Source organism: Macaca nemestrina, chromosome 15, assembly GCF_043159975.1.
Source record: "Macaca nemestrina isolate mMacNem1 chromosome 15, mMacNem.hap1, whole genome shotgun sequence".
Lineage (NCBI taxonomy): Eukaryota > Metazoa > Chordata > Mammalia > Primates > Cercopithecidae > Macaca > Macaca nemestrina.
The window spans coordinates 103,921,685-103,940,480 of NC_092139.1; the positions used below are offsets into that span (position 1 = coordinate 103,921,685).

Below are 18,796 nucleotides of genomic sequence, written 5' to 3' on the forward strand. Positions count from 1 at the left end.
GTCCTTGATTTTTCACTACCCCATGAGCTCCAAAGCAAGGTCCCGGGAAACGGGCTCAGGTCATGTGGTAGAGCTGAGGTTTGAACCCAACACTGGTGAACGTTCCATTCTATTAGGTGGCCTCCCTACATCACATAACCCCAAATCCAGTCTGCAGAGAGACTGGTCACTGTTCCCACAGTAATAGGAAACTCAGTCGTAGGAAACCCCTATAGTTACAGAAGAGGCCAGCATGCCGTGCCTACCGATGGCCAGCAGGTGGCAGCACCGGGCAGGTCACGCAACCTGGACGGAGCCTTCGCTGACACCCACCTGCGACTGCAGTGTCTCCATCTCCGTGAGCCTGTTCTCCGCAGCCAGCTGCTTCTCTCGGACCTTCACCAGCTCCTCCTCCTTGGCCATCATCTCCTCCTCCTGCCGGCTCACCTGCAGCAGCGGCTTGACCTGGGAGAGGAGATGGAGGTAGAGACATGCTTGGCTGGAAGATGCCCGCCTCTGCCAACAAGTTTGAGGCCTCTCCCTTACCTCTGGAAACATGAAAGTGAGGGGCAAGAAGACATGCTGTGGAGGGGGCTACAGCCTTCCTGGAAATCCATCTGGTGCTCTGTACCACGGGCCTCTGACCTGCTAACTACATTCCAGGGAAACTATCCCTGCGTGCGTGTGAAGATGTTCACCTCGGCATTGTTTATAACAGCAAGAAAATGAGGAAGGACCCATCTCTGAAAAAGTACCCAGATAATGATGTGGCCCCTAGGGAACAGTACGCTACCTCTAAAAAAACGATGCTTATGAAGGAATCGTAAATGGAACGTACACACTACAATACTGTTTATACGAGTCAAACTCAGCTATGGAAGAATGCATACTGTTTACATAGCTGAGGTTTTATAGGCAGTGAGAAAAAGAGCGAGAGAATAAACACTAAAATAGCTGCTGCTGCTGGTTTAGGGTAAGGGTTTATGTGTGAATTTTTATTTAATTCTTTAGACTTTTTGTTAGTTGGCTTTTTGCCATTACCATAAATTATGGATTATACACAAAAGCAGCCCGGACAAGTTTAAAAATAACGAGTTGTTTTTTTTTTAAAGGCCAGGAAGGCCAGCCTGGGCAAGATAGTGAGACCTTGTCTCTACCAAAAATCAAAAAGGGCCGGGCACAGTGGCTCATGCCTGTAATTCCAGCACTTTGGGTGGCTGAGGTAGGAGGACTGCTGGAGCCCAAGAGTTTGTGACCAACCAGGGCAACATAGTGAGACCACACCTCTACAAAAATTACAAAACATTAGCCAGGTATGTATGGTGCTGTGCACCTGTAGTCCCAGCTACTCAGGAGGCCTTTCTAGCACGCACCTTGGTGAAGAGCCGCCACCACTGCCAGTTCCGCAGCTTGAGGTAGGCAGCGCAGTTCCGCTGGAGGACCTTCATGGCGGTCAGCTGCTGCTGCCGCTTGGCAAACGCTCTGTGGGGTGAGGAACATGGTCAGTGCGGGGCAGTGGACAGCAGACCCGACCTAACAGTCCTGGCCTTGTCCTCAAGGCTTTTCTGGGGGTCTACCCTTGCCTGGGGTACCTCAAGACAGAAATTCAGGGAAGTGGCCTGGCCCTGGGGTTGAGATATATTTCTCCCACTTACAGGCTGTGTGACCCCATGAGGCTCTAATCTTACAGTGGGTGAAGGACCTAAGTCACCAGACTACCCCTCCACTGAGGAGCCCACGGGGTGAAGGCTCCTGTGAAGTAACCACAGATCTCACTCAGCGTGGGGACTGAGCATGACCCTTGGTCATTAAGCCGACTGGCCCTGGGTGACTCTGGACTTCAGCTTCCCACCCTTCGTGCTGTTCCTTATCTGAGCTTTTGTTTGGTGGAAGAACGTCAGGAGCTGATGTTCTGTGAAGGTGGGCTGCGGGTGTCAGCGGGAGGGCTTTTGGATAAACATGCCTCCATCTGTGCAAATGCCACACGCTCAGGCTTCATCTCCCAGAGCTCGGCGCTCCTGCTAGGACCCTCAGCCCCGAGCACCAGGGGACGAGTGTGCAGTGCCCACACCCGCTGTCCTGCAGCAGGGGAGCCCTCACTTCCCAGGGAGTCAAGGATGAGTCTGGACTCAAGGATGGTCTGCTCCCCTGGAATCACAGGGTTCTTTAGGGCAGGCTCTGGGTGCTGTCCCCACAAGGGTCACACGGTGAGGAGTCCTGGTAAGCAGGATCTTTCAGGCAGGCAAATCCAAGCAGAGTCAGCCTCTTCCCAACCATCACTCTAAACCTCAATTGGAAATGCCCGATTCAGCCAGGCACAGTGGCTCGCGCCTGTAATCCCAGCACTTTGGGAGGCTGAGGTGGGTGGATCACTTGAGGTCAGGAATTTGAGACCAGCCTGGCCAACATGGCGAAACCCTGTCTCTACTAAAAACACAAAAATAGGCCGGGCGTGGTGGTGTGCACCTGTAACCTCAGCTACTAGTGAGGCTGAGGCAGGAGAATCACTTGAACCTGGGAGGTGGAGGTTGCAGTGAGCTGAGAATATGCCACAGCACTCCAGCCTGGGCGGCAGGGTGAGACTCCATCTCAAAAAAAAAAAAAAAGAAAAGAAAAAAGAACTGCCCGATTCTACTCTTCAAAGGTAGAAATCCAGGAATGGGGTCAGGAAGAGCCACGTGGGCCTCCCTGACAGGCATGTGACCAGCTGCAGTGGGGTGTCCTAGACCACAGCCTGCTAAGTGCTCTTTGGCAACAAAGGGCGTGGCAAGGCCTGGCGTGTGGGGCAGGAGTATCTCCCGGGACTCACTTCCTGGCCAGGTAGCCCCTGCAGCAGGCCTGGAACCCTATGATGACGTCAGTGATCTTCAGGTCCCGCTCCTCTTCCAGGTGGGCCAGCACGCCGGCACGGAAGAAGACTTTGCTCTGGCCAATGCGGTACAGGTTGCTGTCGAGCTCCAAGGCTTTTATCTAGGTGGGAGGAGTAGGCTGTTTACCTGGCCAGCAACTGGCCACGGCTCCGTGAAAGGGTGGCCCAGGCACAGCTGGAGGCGTGTCCTTCACCCTTCTTGCTACTGGCTGACGAGCATCTGGAGAGCAGAAAGCCATCTCCTCTCCCTCCTTCTTCCTGTTCCCCATCTCCCCGTCACCAAATGCAGGTTTTGCACACAGTAGGTGTTGAATTTTTCCTTCTCTTTTCCCCCCACCAACTCCCCACTCTGCAGCCAACGCTTTCTGATTCTTTAGAAAGAACGTGAAGTAAAACGAGGCCAAAGGTAGCGGCTGTTAACCTGGACACGCCAGAAACAGGATGCTGGGAAAGGGAAAACAGGAGCAGGGTGGGATTTAGCCCTGAGTCACTGCAGGGCCTTCATTCAACCGGAATTCAAAGCATGCGCACAGCACATCCAGCACTGTGCTAGGACTGGGAGTGGGGAGGGAGGCAGGAGAAGCCCAGATCATGGCGCACCAGGCCAGCTGCCCTGGCTGTGAGCTGCCCTGCTCACCACAATGGGCGTGGAGTCAGACCCGTGAGCAAGAAAGCAGGAGAATGTCCCCCAAATGAAAGAGGCCATCATCTTACATCAGAGCCTGGCCATGGCTACAGTTCTTGTCTCCTCCACACCACCCTGGTGCCAAACACCATCCCTGGCTATCTGAGGTCAAGGGGCTGCTGCAAAGGGCGCCCAGCAGAGTCAGACGCAGAGCATCAGAAGGGACACAGCCTGGGCACCCACGACCACTGACACAGCAAGGCGGGCCCTGGCCATGCGGGCACTCCCCAAACAAGGGGCTGCCCATCCAGAGAGGCAGGGACAGCAGCTCAACTCACCATGAGCACGCACGCCTGCTTCCCATCCATGAAGCCCTTGGGAATGGAGTTTGGAGTCAGGATCTCATATCTAAGGAAGGAAAGAGAAGCCTGGTCATTTTACCCATTGCCTTGATTCCACGTGCCTGGAATATAGGCAAGAGATTAAGATCATTTTTACAGTGCAACAGACACAGAATTCTTTATACAAACTCTCCTAAGGAAAGAAGACACAGGCACATCCCACCCCACTCTTTTCTTCGGCTGAATGACACAAGGAAGGCTTAATGTTTTCCGGAAAGTGAATAGAAACTCCTGTAGGACTGTTTCAATCACTCGAGGGTGTGCTTCAGGTTGGGCTCACTAACTGCTAATTGCCTGGGATCCTCATCTGTCACCCACGGACAGCCATGTTCACATAGCTTCCCTGGGATGCTGCAGGGAGCTGATAATAAACAGAGATGCCCCAAGAAATAAAGGGCTGCATGCCGACAGCAACTGACACTCAGCACAGTCATTAGAGAAATAGGAAGATGTCGCCATCTTTGCACATAGCAACGCACGGCCGTGTTTTATGACTTTCATTTCTACAAAGTTCCTGCAATATCCCAGGTCTCTGGCTGATTCTTTCACATTTCTTTTCATAGCTCCTCTAACTGTAGCGAATAGCACCAGGGCCGGCAGTGACTAGGAGCAAAAGTCAACAGGATGATGATGACCTGCATTTCGGTATTAAAATGGGGAAGTCTCCTTTCCTGCAAATGGTGGAAAAGAGAAGGCGGTGGGGAAGAGCTGGCCAGACTCAGTTCTACGTGGATGGAGGATGTCGTTCCTTCACGACAGGACCCGGCCAGGGATCAGCAGCCCACCTCTGGGACTCACTGCGCGCACAGCCGGGTCCAGGAGAAGCGGGCTCCGGGCCCTGGCTCACCTCTGCCGAAACTCCTGGAAGACCACCCTGTTGGGGAAGCCCTGGCGGCAGATGCGGATGCCCTCGAGGACGCCGTTGCAGCGCAGCTGGTCCAGCACAAGATGCGGGTCCAGCTTGCCGGCCTGGGGAAGAAAACACATGCATGCGGTCTCACTTCTGTGCCTAAAACAGTCAGAGAAAGGTCGGGGAACCCCTAGGAACCTGACAGGGCAAGAGCCTAAGGGAGGGGGTCGCTGCAGCCCACAGGTTTTGACAGTGAAGTCAAAGGATCCAGGTCTGGGAGGGGCCGGTGTCACCAAGAGGAAGTGTGGGCTGTGAATGGAGAGTATCTCCTAATCGAGCCAAGGCCCTCCCTGCAGAGAAACGACGGAGGGCTTTGTGCATGCTTGGGGGCTGGAGGGGTGCTTTTGTTGGGGAGACAGACGGGCTGAGCGCCCCACAGCATGGTGCCCCGCCCGGGCCACCCCACCAGGCGGCCGCACCTTCTTCTCGTGGTTGGGGATGATGCAGCGGACGAAGTTGGGGTTGGTGTTCCTGAGCGTGGCCATCAGCTTGGCCAGCTGCTCCTTGTAAAGCTGCCCCACGGTACGGAACATGCCCTTCCGTGTCTTGAAGGCCCCGGGCAGCGCCGTCTCCGACATGCCGGCCACCTGGTCCAGGCCAATGATGCGGTCCACTGTGGAGACCACAGAGACCAAATAAGTGCCCCCGCAGCTGCACCCAGAGGAGGGGGAGCACGCAGGAGAAACAGGCACACATGGGACAGGAAAAGAGGAGACAGAATGAAACAACAGGACCCTTTCCACTTGGAGCCTACACAGGGTGCTAAGGTCATCCCCAAACACAGCAGAAAGCCGAGAGGGTTACAAAGGCACTGGGCTTGTCTCTCAGGGAGCCATGCGTCTGCCACGGCCACCTCACCTTCCCATCACCTACCTTCCGCCACTCTCGAAGCTCTTATTTCCAAAAAGACTCAATGAAGCTAGTCAAGTATTTTGGAAGAGTGAGAATTCTACTAGCCTGTCTCTAAGGAGGGGTGTGAAAACCTGGCTTACGGAATCCTGCTGTCCTACGGTCACAGTTAGAAAAAAAAAATCAGTATCTTGAATTCTCACTGACCCTGTCGTAAAAGCACCAGGCTAGGAGTCAGGAGGCGGAGATTGGAGCCACCCTGTCAGTCTGCAGAACTCAGCAGGGTCCCCTCTATGTCTACGCAGACATCTCAGGAAGAGAGAGCTCCAAAGAACCGCTCTTGATCATAAATACTCCAAAGTTTAGGGATCTCTTCACGTCCTTGTATTTCATTTTGTCTCCTGGTGCACGAGTCTTTCTCATGTAAACCGACCCTCAAGGGAAGCAGCCCCTAGCACTGGAACTCATGCCCAGCAGCAATTAAACCAACTGCATCCCTCAAGGTAAAAAACAAACAAGCCAAACCAAAGTGGCCAGTGATTTGAGATCAGTTTAAGCAAGAGCTAATGTTAAATGTGAAGTCTTCCATTACTGGATGTAAAAGTGAAGAATACTGACGAAGCCCGTTTCGTATTCCTTCACGGCCAGATTACTATTATTTACTTGAAGACAGCAAAAAGGATGCTTGCTTAAGACAGAAGCCAGAAGTGTGGATGGAGCCTACAGACCAGTCAATTAAAATGGGAGGTGGCTGGGAGTGGTGGCTCGTGCCTGTAATCCCAGCACTTTGGGAGGCTGAGGCAGGTGGATCACCTGAAGTAAGGAGTTCGAGACCAGCCAGGCCAACAAGGTGAAACCCCATTTCTACTAAAAATACAAAAATTAGCTGGGCGTGGTGGCAGGCGCCTGTAATCCTAGCTACTTGGGAGGCTGAGGCAGGAGAACTGCTTGAACCCAGGAGGTGGAGGTTGCAGTGAGCCAAGATTGCACCTCTCTACTCCAGCCTGGGTGACAAGAACAAAACTCTGTCTCAAAAAAAAAAAAAAAAAAAAAACAAAAAAACAGGAGTCATCTTTGATCTTACGTACCCACCACAGGGCCAATATTCCTGGCTACCACAGGTTTCCTGAGCGTGGCAACTTGCAAAAGCCACTCAAGTTGTCCAGAGAAAGGTTAATACAGCCTCACCATAACTGGCCCTTTTAGCTGAGTGTGTCCTGCCCCACGCAGGCCCCACCCACATGGAGCAGACCTTGCTGAGCAACTGTTGAATGAACACACAGCTGCCACTTCAGCTTTCAGGTGCACAGACACACACAGTGTGCATACCTGAGCCTCATGCTGCTCATGCTGAGACACTCGCAGCCATTCAAGCAGTTTAAGGCACTGTCTTTAGGGATGAAGCTCTAAGGAGGATACAAATTTTTAAACAGTTTTTGCTGTTTTAGGATTTTTTTTTTTTCTTTTTTTGAGGCAGGGTCTCACTCTGTCACCCAGGCTGGAGTACAGTGGTGTGATCACAGCTCACTGCAGCCTTGACCTCCTGTGCTCAAGTGATCCTCCCGCCTCAGCCACCTGAGGAACTGGGACTACAGGCATGCACCATCAAACCTGGCTGATTTTTTCTTTTAATTTTTTTGTAGAGATGGGGGTATCCCTATGTTGCCCAGAATGGTCTCAAACTCCTGGACTCAAGCGATCCTCCTGCCTCAGCCTCCCAAAGTGCTGGGATTACAGTGTTTTAAGATTTGAATGTGACATCTCCAAATTCCAGACATAGCCCCTCATTTGCCCAGTTTGCTACTATAGGCCAGCAATAGGCACAGTGCGGGGAGCCTGCCCAGGAGCCCAGGGCCAGATCAGGGAACTGGGGTGTAAGCAGGCAGGAGAAGCCAAGGGGCAGCGGGGGCGAGAAAACCTAGGCAGAAGCATTTCTTGCACAGCTCTGGACGCACCACACACACAAGAGACACCACTCGGGCGGCCAGTCACCTGGTTCTAGGTGGAGAATAGGAAAGCGATGATAGAAATAGGCTCTCTGAGTGCTCTGCATCTCTGCAACAGAGAGGTTAAAGCAAAACCCAGGCAAAGGAAAAGGAGAAACCAACAGAAAGAATTAAAAAGAACCACTCAAAGCAACCAGCCTACCAAGGAGTAGAGGCGGGAATGTGACATGGCACGGGGCTGGGAGCCTAGGCTGCAAGGCTTGGGGCCGCCTTGGACTTTCCCACACGCAGAAAGCGTTCTGCCCAAGAGGACCCGGCCACGGTGTGGGCTCGAGGGCGGCGGCCTCCTGTTTCAGTCCAAGGAGCCCTCTCTCATGGGAGCCACAGAGGGCGGAGACCACCTGGCCTATGTCAGGGGGACGTGTGCACCCCTTGTTTGGCGGCTCGGTCCACTGTGGAGGTGGGAAGATGACCAGCTGCAGCCAAGAGGAGGCAGGGGGCGAAGGGCAAAGGGCGTACCATCCTTCCACAGCTCCGAGACAAACTTGTCAGAGGACTGGTGGAGCAGCGTGGCGATGTTGTCATTCAGGGGGTCCATGTTCTTCATCAGCCACTCGTCAGCTTTGTAATCCACCTGGCAGGGTCAGAGATGCAGGAGTCACAAGCTGCGCTGGGGACACGCGTGCTCACAGGCTCTCCAGAGCACAGGCTGACCTCAAGCGTGGCAAAGTCAGAAAACGTGGAAACCCTTTGACCCAGCATCTCCACCCCTAAGAAGGAAGTGATGAGGATAAGCGGCACAGGGCCTCAAGACATTCCCTGCAGCATCTCGTGCAGAGCCAAAGCCTCAAAGCAAGGCATGGCCAACAACGGGAGCCTGGCTCTAGACATGGCATGGTGGTCACACAGTACCGTGCCGGGTTTCAGTTTTTAAAAAAATTTTTAGGTAATATGAACAAAGAAAAACAATCCTGGAAGGACGACAAAATGTTACTATTTCTTTTTAGTCATAAGACAAGTCATTTTTGTTTTTTCTTTGTCTTTTTAGAATGTTCACATTTTCTCTGAGTATGTGTCAGTTTTATCTTTTTGGAAATATATTCTGTTTTCAAATATATTTTTTTAATCGGGCAGCCTCCTAAACCAGAGGGTTCAGAGAGACTCCCAGAAAGAGATTCATTTTTTCTCATTTTTAAATAGAGTTAGGGGCTGGGCGTGGTGGCTCACGCCTGTAATCCCAGCACTTTGGGAGGCCGAGGCAGGTGGATCACCTGAGGTCAGGAGTTCGAGACCAGCCTGACCAACATGGCGAAACCCCATCTCTACTAAAAATACAAAAATTAGCCAGGCGTGGCACGTGGCACGTGCCTGTAATCCCAGCTACTGGGGGGCTGAGGCAGGAGGATCGCTTGAACCTGGGAGACGGAGGTTGCAGTGAGCCAAGAGCGTGCCACTGCACTCCAGCCTGGGGAACAGAACGAGACTCCATCTCAAAAACAAACAAACAAAACAAAACAGAGATAGGGTCTATGTTGCCCAGGCTGGTCTCAAACTTCTGGGCTCAAACTGTCTTCTTGCCTTGGCCTCCCAAAGTGTTGGGATTACAGGCATGAGCCCCTGTGCTCCGCTAAAATATATACTTAACAAAACAAGTAATACACCATGACATTTTCATTGCAAAAGGGCCCAGAACAATACCCAGAGAGCAGCAGGGACCTGCGCCTCCCTCTTTGCCACACAAACTGCAACCCAGAGGTGCTGCCCTCAGTATGCAGGCGAATGCGTGCTGCTGTTTATCATGAGGTAGGTGATGCCAGTTTCCTTTCCCCAGGCTCAGACCCTCCCACCCAGGCCAACATCCTTGTCCTTTTAGCTGCCACGGCACAGCCCACAGAAAGACGTATCACAGCTGATGCCATCGCACAGGCCCCTTGGTGGGCTCTAGGGTGTTCCTAATTGTTCAGCATTACAAACAATCCCACAGCAAAAGCACTCCTGGAAGCTTCTGCACTGATGAGCGTGTGCGTTTCCCAAAGGTGAGCATGGAAAGGAGGCTCGGGAAACATTCCTTGGTTAATGGTGTAAATCGCTTTTTTGGCTTTATTATTTTTTTCATGGGTAGTTTAAGACAGTTGCTTCTGCAGCCCCAGGAACCAGCCAAGCTAAGTAGAAGAGGCGGGCAGTGGGGAGCCATGGCCTAGAACCAGGCCTGGGCTCCTTGTGGCTTGGGAGCAGACCTGTGAAAGCTCCCAGATCTCACCAGTCACCACCAACTAGTCACCACCAACTAGGAGATGGCGAAGCTCCTGCCTAATCATAGCAATTAACTGATAGGGTCTTTGTGCTGAGTAAAACCAGCTTTTGTCTAAGCATGCACCTGTATGGACTAAGCTGGGTCTAAGCCCCAGTCACATGCAGACTGGGAAGATGTCTGCCAGGTAAGTGTTGAGGGCAGGTCCACCACTGACTGACTGTGGCAGACTTGGCAACAGCAGCTGTCACCCACAGCAGTGGCAATTCCCCGCCCCGCCCCCCCCAAACTAGGACATGTTTGGCGATGTCCGGAGACATTTTGGGTTGTCACAACTAAGGACGGTGCTCCTAACACTAATGGGTAGCTGCTAAACATCCTAGCATACACAGGAGGGCCCCACAGTAAAGAATGACCCAGCCCACAATACCAGGAATGCCAAGGTTGAGGAGCTCTGCCCCGTAGCACCGATCCGTGCCACGTGTTGGGCCTCAAGAGCTCGTTTAATCCTCATGATCCTGTATGGTGGGTGGTCATTCTCATTTTCCAGATGAGGAAACCAAGGATCAGAGAGGTTAAGTAACTGACCTGAAGTCAAACAGCTTGAGTGGCAGAGCTCTATTCAAACTCTGAGCCCATGCCTTTAGCCAAATCTCTGCACCTGGCAGACAGGCCCAACAGTAATGCATGACAGCGTGACGACAACCAGCCTGGGCCCCGCAGTGCAGTGTTGCAGGCTTCTAACAGCACGGACCAGGTGAGGGGGCTCTGCAGGCTGTGTAAATGCAATGCTGATGCTGTCACCGGCCACATTACTGGGTGAGTCACTGGGCAAGAACTGTACTCAGGCCACACCCCTGCATCCTCAGGAGGTGCCCGGCTCCTGGTCCTAAAGAGCCTTGACTCCACCTCTCCTGTGAAGGTCTGGCTGGCACCTCCCCATGAGTGCTCCTCACCTTGCCGGCGTAGTGGATAATGCAGAAATCAGCTTTGTCCTTCAGCTGCTTGGGCTTCTGGAACTTGGGGTGGGTACCCTGCTCCTGCATCACCTTCTCCACGAAGCTCTTGTCGGTGGCTTTGGGGAACCAGCACTCCTCGTCCAGCAGGGCCAGGATGCCCGGGGGGCCTGCCTGGAGGAAGCACAGCATCAGCACAGGTGAGCACACCCTGGGAGGGGCACCCCTTCCTTCAAGAAGCCAAAGCCCGGACATCAGAATCCGCTGAATCCCACAGAGGGTGGGCAATGCGCTCCCCAAAAGGACCACTGAATATTTCTCGTTTATAAAGAAACCTCTGAGGCCCAGGCTGCAGCTGAGACCTTTTCCCAAGGATCCATCACGGTGGTCCTCCAGCGTTAGTGAAACCCCCAGTGGGTGTGAGGAAAAGTGCAGATCCACTGACCCGCGGGGCCAGAGTCTGACTTCACCGTGTACTGGGGTCTGCCCAGGAGGCTGCCCTCAACAAGTACCCTGTGATCCTGCCACAGGAGATACCACCGCACACGCTTTGCGTCTGCACGTCTATGATGAGATGGGATACGCAAGAGGAGCCCCTTGAGGAAGAGAGTCCCAAGGACCCAACAGCCTTCTGCACACTGAGTTTACAAGACAAGAAAGCAGACTTGGACACTGCAGAGAGGCTGTCTGACAAAACTTGAAGCCTGGTGGGTTCTTATTAGTTGGAAAATTCAATTGATTAAAGAAAAAAGCTCATTACAAAAGTAAATTGTTCGCCAGGCGCAGTGGCTCACGCCTGTAAGCCCAGCACTTTGGGAGGTCGAGGCGGGCGGATCACCTAAGGTCAGGAGCTCAAGACCAGCCTGGCCAACATGGTGAAACCCCAAGTCTACTAATAATACAAAAATAAGCCTGTAATCCCAGCCACTCAGGAGGCTGAGGCAGGAGAATCGCTTGAATCAGTGAGGCAGAGGTTGCAGCGAGCCGAGATCACGCCATTGCACTCCAGCCTGGGCGACAAGAGCAAAACTCCATCTCAAAAACAAAAGGAAATTTTTTCAAACTGAAAAAATTTTGTCCTAGGCCTTCTGATTAATTAACTATAATCAAAAGAAAATCCAGAGACAGAAACAGCTCAGGCTTCATTACAGATCACACCCCCAACAAGCCTGAAACACAAACAGGCGACCCAACCTCCACCTGGCAAGAGGGTTTAAGTATGAACTCGCTGGAAAAGGTTCCTCTTTTCCATCTTCACACAGCTAATGCTGGTGATAAAAGCACTGCTGCTGTGCTGGTTTTATGGAGGGATGAGCTGAGCTTTGGTACATGTAAACCTGGGCAGAGCACTCAATGCCCAGCGTCTGCACAGTTCCATGCTACAGTGAAGGCAGCCCGCGACAGGGCCTTACTACATCCATGCATGGCTGTTTCTTTAAGACAAAGAAATGCTTATCGAGCCTAGCCTTCAGGAGGATACTGGGCGGTCTTCTGGGACTGAAAACAGGATGCTAGGGCCCCAGCCACATCCGCACCTGGTCCGGCAGCTGGGAGAAGCCCAGCCCACAGCTGCAGCACAGAGCATCTCCTCTAATGGAGGCACCCACCCAGGCCTCCAAGGCACCGGATCTCAGCCTCGGGGCTTCGTCCTCCAGGTGGCACCAAAAGGAAGGGGCGTTAAGACACCTCCACAACCAACACAGAGCTGAGGGGAGGAGCGGGTGCCCCGGAAGGGAAAAGCCAGAGGCAGGTGTGAGGTCAAAGCACGCCTGGCACTCACTGGCTTCTCAATGAGGTCGATGCAGGGCTGCAGGTCGAGGCCGAAGTCGATGAAGTTCCACTCGATGCCCTCGCGCTGGTACTCCTCTTGCTCCAGGATGAACATGGTGTGGTTGAAGAGCTGCTGCAGCTTCTCATTGGTGTAATTGATGCACAGCTGCTCAAAGGAGTTCAGCTGCAAGGAGAGAAAACAATGTCAGAGAGAAGCCAATCCTGCACTAAGAGGCCCAGACACCCCTTGAGAAGGAGGGCAGGGTAGGTATATAGGAAGGGCCTCCTTGGGCACCTCCATGCTGCTGCCTTTAGAACCAGGATGCTCCTGGCCTTCCCTTTATCCACCCAGCAGTGGGCGACATTTACTCTTTGGAGCCGGGAACCGCGGGCAGTCTGGTAAAGCCTTTTCAGAATAGTGCTTTAAATTGCATCCCATAGATTACAAATAAAGTAGTTAGGCTGAACTATAAACATCAAAATATTGTGATCGCGTAATACATTGTGCTTCCTTGTTTTTTATTTTTATTTTTTATTTTTTGAGACAGAGTCTCATTCTGTCACCCAGGCTGGAATACAATGGTGCAAACTCAGCTCACTGCAGCCTCTGCTTCCTGGACTCAAGTGATCCTCCCAGCTTAGTCTCCCTAGTAGCTGGGGTCCAGGCACACACTACCGTACATGGCTAATATTCGTATTTTTTGTAGAAATGGGGTTTCAACGTGTTGCTCGGGGTGGTCTTGAACCCCTGAGCTCAAGCAATTCTTCTGCCTCAGCCTCTCAAAGTGCTGGGATTACAGGCGTGAGCCACTGCACCAGGCCTTTCTATGTTTTCATTGAAGAGATGGGGCCTTGCTTTGTTGCCCAGGCTGGTCTCGAACTCCTGACTTCAATTCTCTTGCCTCAGCCTTCCAAAGTGCTGGCATTACAGGCGTGAGCCAGTGCACCCAGCCTCTGTGCTTCCTTATTAACAAGAACTAGCCATGGGCTTAATAACTTCCAAAACTGTGAGGTAGTGATGCATAAATGACACTACCAGATCTCCGCAACAACCGGAATGTGACATGAAAACATCTGATTTCTATTGGTGACAGATCACAAGCACTGCTAATACAACTGTGGTTTGTATAGTTTGTTCAATTCACAACTGGAAAAAAATACATGATTTCAATGAGACGTTAGTAAAAAATAAAGATGTAATTTTCTCATCCCAGCTCCATGGCTCCTCTCAAACCTCCCATGGACTCCAGGTTAAGAACCTCTAATCTACTATAAGTATCGGTTTCCCTACTAGACCTCAAAGTCGTCACAGGCCAGGAAAATGCCTAATCCCAATGCTCAGGGAATATTTGCTGGAAGAATAAACAGGAAGCACCTGCCCAGGAAGCCTCCAAGAATGTGACCTAAAAGGTCCCATCCTCCCAGCCTGGGCAACATGGCGAAACCCCATCCCTACAAAAAATACAAAAATTAGCCAGGTGTCATGGCACATGCCTGCAGTACCAGCTACTCGGGAAGCTGAGGTGGGAGGATGGCTTATGCCCGGGAGAGCGAAGCTGCAGTGAGCCATGTTCACACCACTGCACTCCAGCCTGGGTGACAGAGCAAGACCCTGCCTCAAAAAAAATAAAGAAACCAAAAGTCTCATTTCTCCAGTATTTCCGATTGAAAATGAGCACTTCTGTTTAGCTTAAAACACATCTAACTGAGCCTGGGCCACACCGTGAGGCCCTCTCTCTACAAAAAATTTTAAAATTAGCTGGGAGTGGTGGTGTGTACCTATAGTTCCAGCTACTAGGGGGCTGAGGTGGGAGGATCGGTTAAGCCCAGGAGATAAAGGCTGCAGTGAGCTATGACTGTACCTCTGTACTCCAGCCTGAGTGACAAAACGAGACCCTGTCTTTTTTTTTTTTTTTGAGATAGAGAGTTTTACTCTTATTGCCCAGGCTGCAGTGCAACGGTGCGATCTCAGCTCACTGCAACCTCCGCCTCCCGGGTTCAAGCAATTCTCCTGCCTCAGCCTCCTGAGTAGCTGGCATTACAAGCATGCACCACTATGCCCGGCTAACGTATTTTTAGTAGACACAAGGTTTCTCCATGTTGGTCAGGCTGGTCTCAAACTCCCGACCTCAGGTGATCTGCCGGCCTCAGTCTCCCTAAGTGTTGGGATTATGAGCAACCATGCCCAGCCAAGACCTGTCTTTTAAAAAAGAAAAAAAAAAAAACCACACCCAACCAAAGTCTCCATGCAAATGAGATGGCCAACTCCGATGGGTGCGGGCCCATGAGAAGCAGAGTTCTTAGCCAAGGAGAAGGCAACCAAGAGGCCAAGAAGGTAGCGGGGTGGGTAATGAAGGGCGAGGCTCACATCAAAGATCTCGAAGCCGGCGATGTCCAGGATCCCGATGAAGGAGGCGCCCTGCCTCTTGGTCTTGTCCAAAGCCTTGTTGATGCGCAGCACCAGCCAGCGGAACATCCGCTCGTAGGTCGCCTTGGCCAAGGCTTCGATGGCAAAGTCAGCCTGCGGGGCACACCGGGGGAGCGTGGCGTCAGATACAAAGAATCTGAAAACCCTCATACCCTTTGCCCCAGTAATTTTAGAGTCCTCCCCCTAGAGGAACAGCTCTAAGTATGTGGGGGGGGGGGGGGGGAGTCTTTCATGTACAAATACGTTCACTGTGGTGTTATTTAAAATGTTGAAAAGTAGAAACAACCTAATATCTAACCATATGGGGACAATAAACTTAGATCTTTCCAAATAAAATGGGGACACACTAAAGGATTTATAGAAGAAGTGATGCTTCAAAATAAGGCAGCGGTCTACAGTCATACCACCCTAAATGCGCCTGATCTCATCAACATAAAGCAGTGGGCAGAGGGGGCAGAGGGAGATAAGACAAACGATGAGCCGAGACTCGCCGTGAGTTAGTAACTGCTGAAGCCACCTACGTGATGGGCACGTGAGGCTCTTTACACTCTCCCCCTTCTCTGTTTTGCACATGTTTGAAAAGCTCTGTAATTAAAAGCCAGAACAAGAACTAAGTTTAACTCTTTTTTTTTAAGTCTTGTAGGAAATAGCTGCCCAACGATATTCATCATGGGGAATTGTTTTCCTTCTCTCGATTTTTCTGTATTAAGAGTCATGTAGTATTTTTGTAATAGAAAATGGAGGTTTCTCCTTAATTGTCAGGGAAACGAACAGGTGGCAATAGTAATACGCAATGTCTTTTGAAAACGGTCTTGTCTTTCATGCAATGCTTCTGCACAGAAACAGCCGTGAGCTGTCAGTGTACGGCGAATGGGAGAAGGACTAACAAAATGAGCTTCCAAGTATCTTTGAGAGATGGGTTTGGCACCCTAAAAACAACCCTGGCCAGCACCATAAAATAAACTAGAAACCCCTGAGAGAGGCAGAAAACGGTCCGCACGGGGAGGGACGTCCACTCTGGGGGCAGGCAGGCACATCAGTCTGGCAGGAAGGAGCAAGCACTGCTGCTCATCTCTCAGCACATGTGGCAAGCCCAAGGCAGCAGGTGGTAGAGAAACAGCCGCTTGGCACAGGCTTGAGGACGGCGGGAGCCGCCACCCTGGCACCAGAAGGAGTTGAGCTACAGTGGCATCAAGTTCCTGCTTTACACCAGAGAGGACATGCCTATATCCTTGATGACCAATCAGTCAAAATACCGTCTTAATGTAAAGAGGCACAGTGCAGCCTCAGGATGGCACTTCCTAGGCGTGAAGCCTGGGCGCGCCATGAAGCTTCTCCAGTGCTCTAGATGGAGTGATGCCACCTCTCTCAGGGTTGCTGTGACGACTGCATCAGGGAGTCATGAGAAAGTGCCAGGACGGCCCGGAACAGCCTCAACTGTGCTGCTGCAGGGACATTCACCCAGGAGGCAGCGGCTGCCCTGGCCCCAGAGGACATACCTGCTCTTTAGTCTGCGCCTTCTGGACGTAATCCCGTCCCACCTTGATGCGCGGGGTGAGGATTCCTCTGGTGAAATCGGTCACATTGATACCCAAGAGATGGGACACCTTTTGGGCAGCTATAATTTTTCAGAGAATAAGGGAGGGACAAAAAGTCCTAATTAGACCCAAGAGAACAAGTCCCTCTGCTTGACCTGGGAGCAGAGAGGAAGAAAGCCACAGGGTGAATGAGCAATTGTTACCAGGACAACCGCATCTGGGCCCTTCTTTAGCAGGGCCACCGACACCCAACACCCCCCCGACTCAGCAGCCGCATGCAGGTCAGTGGGCAGGGCAGCTGTACTTCCCCCACGGGGCGGGGAGGAAGGCATCCTGACTGGAGGCCCCAGTGGCGACAGTGGTTCCTCTGTCCACTCTCAGCCGCACACCTTGGAGTGTAAAAGCAGGTCCCTACCCACAACGCGACTGAGAGGAGCAGGCCGGCCTGGTGTTGGGGCACGGAACAGCACAGGATCCCACAGGAGTGTCTTTTTTTGTTTGTTTTTTGAGACGGAGTCTTGCTCTTATTGCTCAGGCTGGAGTGCAGGGACTCGATGTCGGCTCACTGCAACCCCCACCTCCCGGCTTCAAGCAATTCTCCTGCCTCCGCCTCCCGAGTAGCTGGGATTACAGGCGCACGCCACCATGCCCGGCTAATTTTTGTATTTTTAATAGAGATGGGGTTTCACCATGTTGGCCAGGCTGGTCTCTAACTCCCGACCTTGTGATCTGCCTGCCTTAGCCTCCCCAAAGTGCTGGAATTACCGGCGTGAGCCACCGCGCCGGGCCAGGAGTGTCTTTTCTAATCCACACACCCATGCGTTACATCTTTAGAGAGACCCTAAGGAAGGCATGTTAAGACTGAATAACTTGTATGGGGTCATTTGCTGCAACCCTAACAAAGGGGATGAGTCGGGTGCGGCAAGCACATAATTTCAAGATCCCGACATAGTCACAGGCAAGGCTCCCATTAAGGTGGAGCTACAGCAGAAATCATTAGTGTCCTGACAAACGGTGTGGTCTCAGGAATGAATGAGGGAAGCCCTGGTCCACGTGATCACAAGTTGAAGTTATTCTGAAACGCTTACTTGGTGAGAAAAAAAGCAGGGTCGTGTTGACGTGTGTTTTACATCTGTATAGAAAATACCGACAGATATACGGCCATAAACACACCTAACATTAGAAAGAACGGTGTCTGGAATTTCCGTAAGACCTTCCCTCCTGGGCAAATCCACGGCCAAGCACCTGCCCCGTTATTTCCGGCGAGAGGCCCCGGGTGTTACCTGTGTTGTCGGGCATGGACGCCTGGTCAGTGTTCCGCTCCTTCTTGAAGACGATGTTGCCGAGCTGAAGAACCCCTGAGATGACCCGCAGCAGGCCTTTGGGTGCAATCAGAGGCGGCTCAGAAGCACACATGGGTCATGGTGATTCCCGGGGGTGGGGGTCACTCGCCCAGGGATCCTCAAGCGAGACAAGCCAAGCAGGGACACCTCCCAACTCCCTGGGGCCACAGGGGCGCCAGGTCTGGGTCTAACAGTGTGTAGTGGGCCCAGCCACCCTAGAGGGCTCACCCGCTCCCGGCCAGCATGGCCTGTCCACACTGCCATTCATGCCGGGCTTCCCCGGCACACAGCACCCACCCATCCCCAGCTTCTCCCACACTCCCCGAGACAGGACATGAATATTCTACTTTCAGCAAATGGCAAGGGCTGTGCAGTGGACCCGGGCCCTGGGCAGTTAAGGACATGTCCTTTGCACCCTTTCTGTGTAAATGCCTGGGGTACCACCAGGAACAAATAACCCTGAACCTCAAATCTGAGAAACCATTTTCCCACACACTGCAGGCCTTCCCCTCCCCCTGGCCTCTAGCAGGCTCCCCAGGCCCATCGGCTGCCCTGATGCCCCTGAGAGCATGGGTACCAGCCTTCCCCCACTCCACCCTCCCCCACAGGAAGGCCAGCCCTGTACCCATTTGCTCCTCTTCTGGGATGCCCATAATCCTCATGGCCTCCATGGTCTCCTGGAACATGTCCTTGTCCTGCTGCCCGGGGATGGTGACGTGCCCATTGGACAGGAAGCGGTATTTGTTGTACGGTTCCAACAGGAGATCGGCTGTAAGGGGTGGAGGGCAAGGGCACCTCAGCGAGGTGCTGAAAGCGGAGGCTCCATCAGCGCTGTGACCTCGAAGGTTGGAGGGACTGGGACAGACCCTGAGCCCTGACGCGCCCTGAAAACCGCAGAGTAGCCAGCGACGTTCAGCTTTCCTCAGTGTCT

The 18,796-nt window shown here is 52.5% G+C and overlaps 1 protein-coding gene across 1 annotated transcript in view; it reads right to left on the reverse strand.

Moving 5' to 3' along the window:
• Window positions 1–18,796, reverse strand: part of LOC105464519 (myosin heavy chain 9) — a 106,968-nt gene that overhangs the window by 18,291 nt on the left and 69,881 nt on the right. Inside the window, exons 9-21 of the mRNA XM_011712493.2 lie at window positions 18,491–18,634; window positions 17,806–17,901; window positions 16,484–16,602; window positions 14,925–15,077; window positions 12,567–12,740; window positions 10,787–10,960; window positions 8,099–8,213; window positions 5,204–5,397; window positions 4,722–4,843; window positions 3,812–3,881; window positions 2,789–2,949; window positions 1,353–1,461; window positions 313–444 (exon numbers count right to left, since the gene is read on the reverse strand). Of these exons, the coding sequence (XP_011710795.1) occupies window positions 313–444; window positions 1,353–1,461; window positions 2,789–2,949; window positions 3,812–3,881; window positions 4,722–4,843; window positions 5,204–5,397; window positions 8,099–8,213; window positions 10,787–10,960; window positions 12,567–12,740; window positions 14,925–15,077; window positions 16,484–16,602; window positions 17,806–17,901; window positions 18,491–18,634 (1,763 nt within the window). The remainder of the gene's footprint in view (window positions 1–312; window positions 445–1,352; window positions 1,462–2,788; window positions 2,950–3,811; window positions 3,882–4,721; window positions 4,844–5,203; window positions 5,398–8,098; window positions 8,214–10,786; window positions 10,961–12,566; window positions 12,741–14,924; window positions 15,078–16,483; window positions 16,603–17,805; window positions 17,902–18,490; window positions 18,635–18,796) is intronic.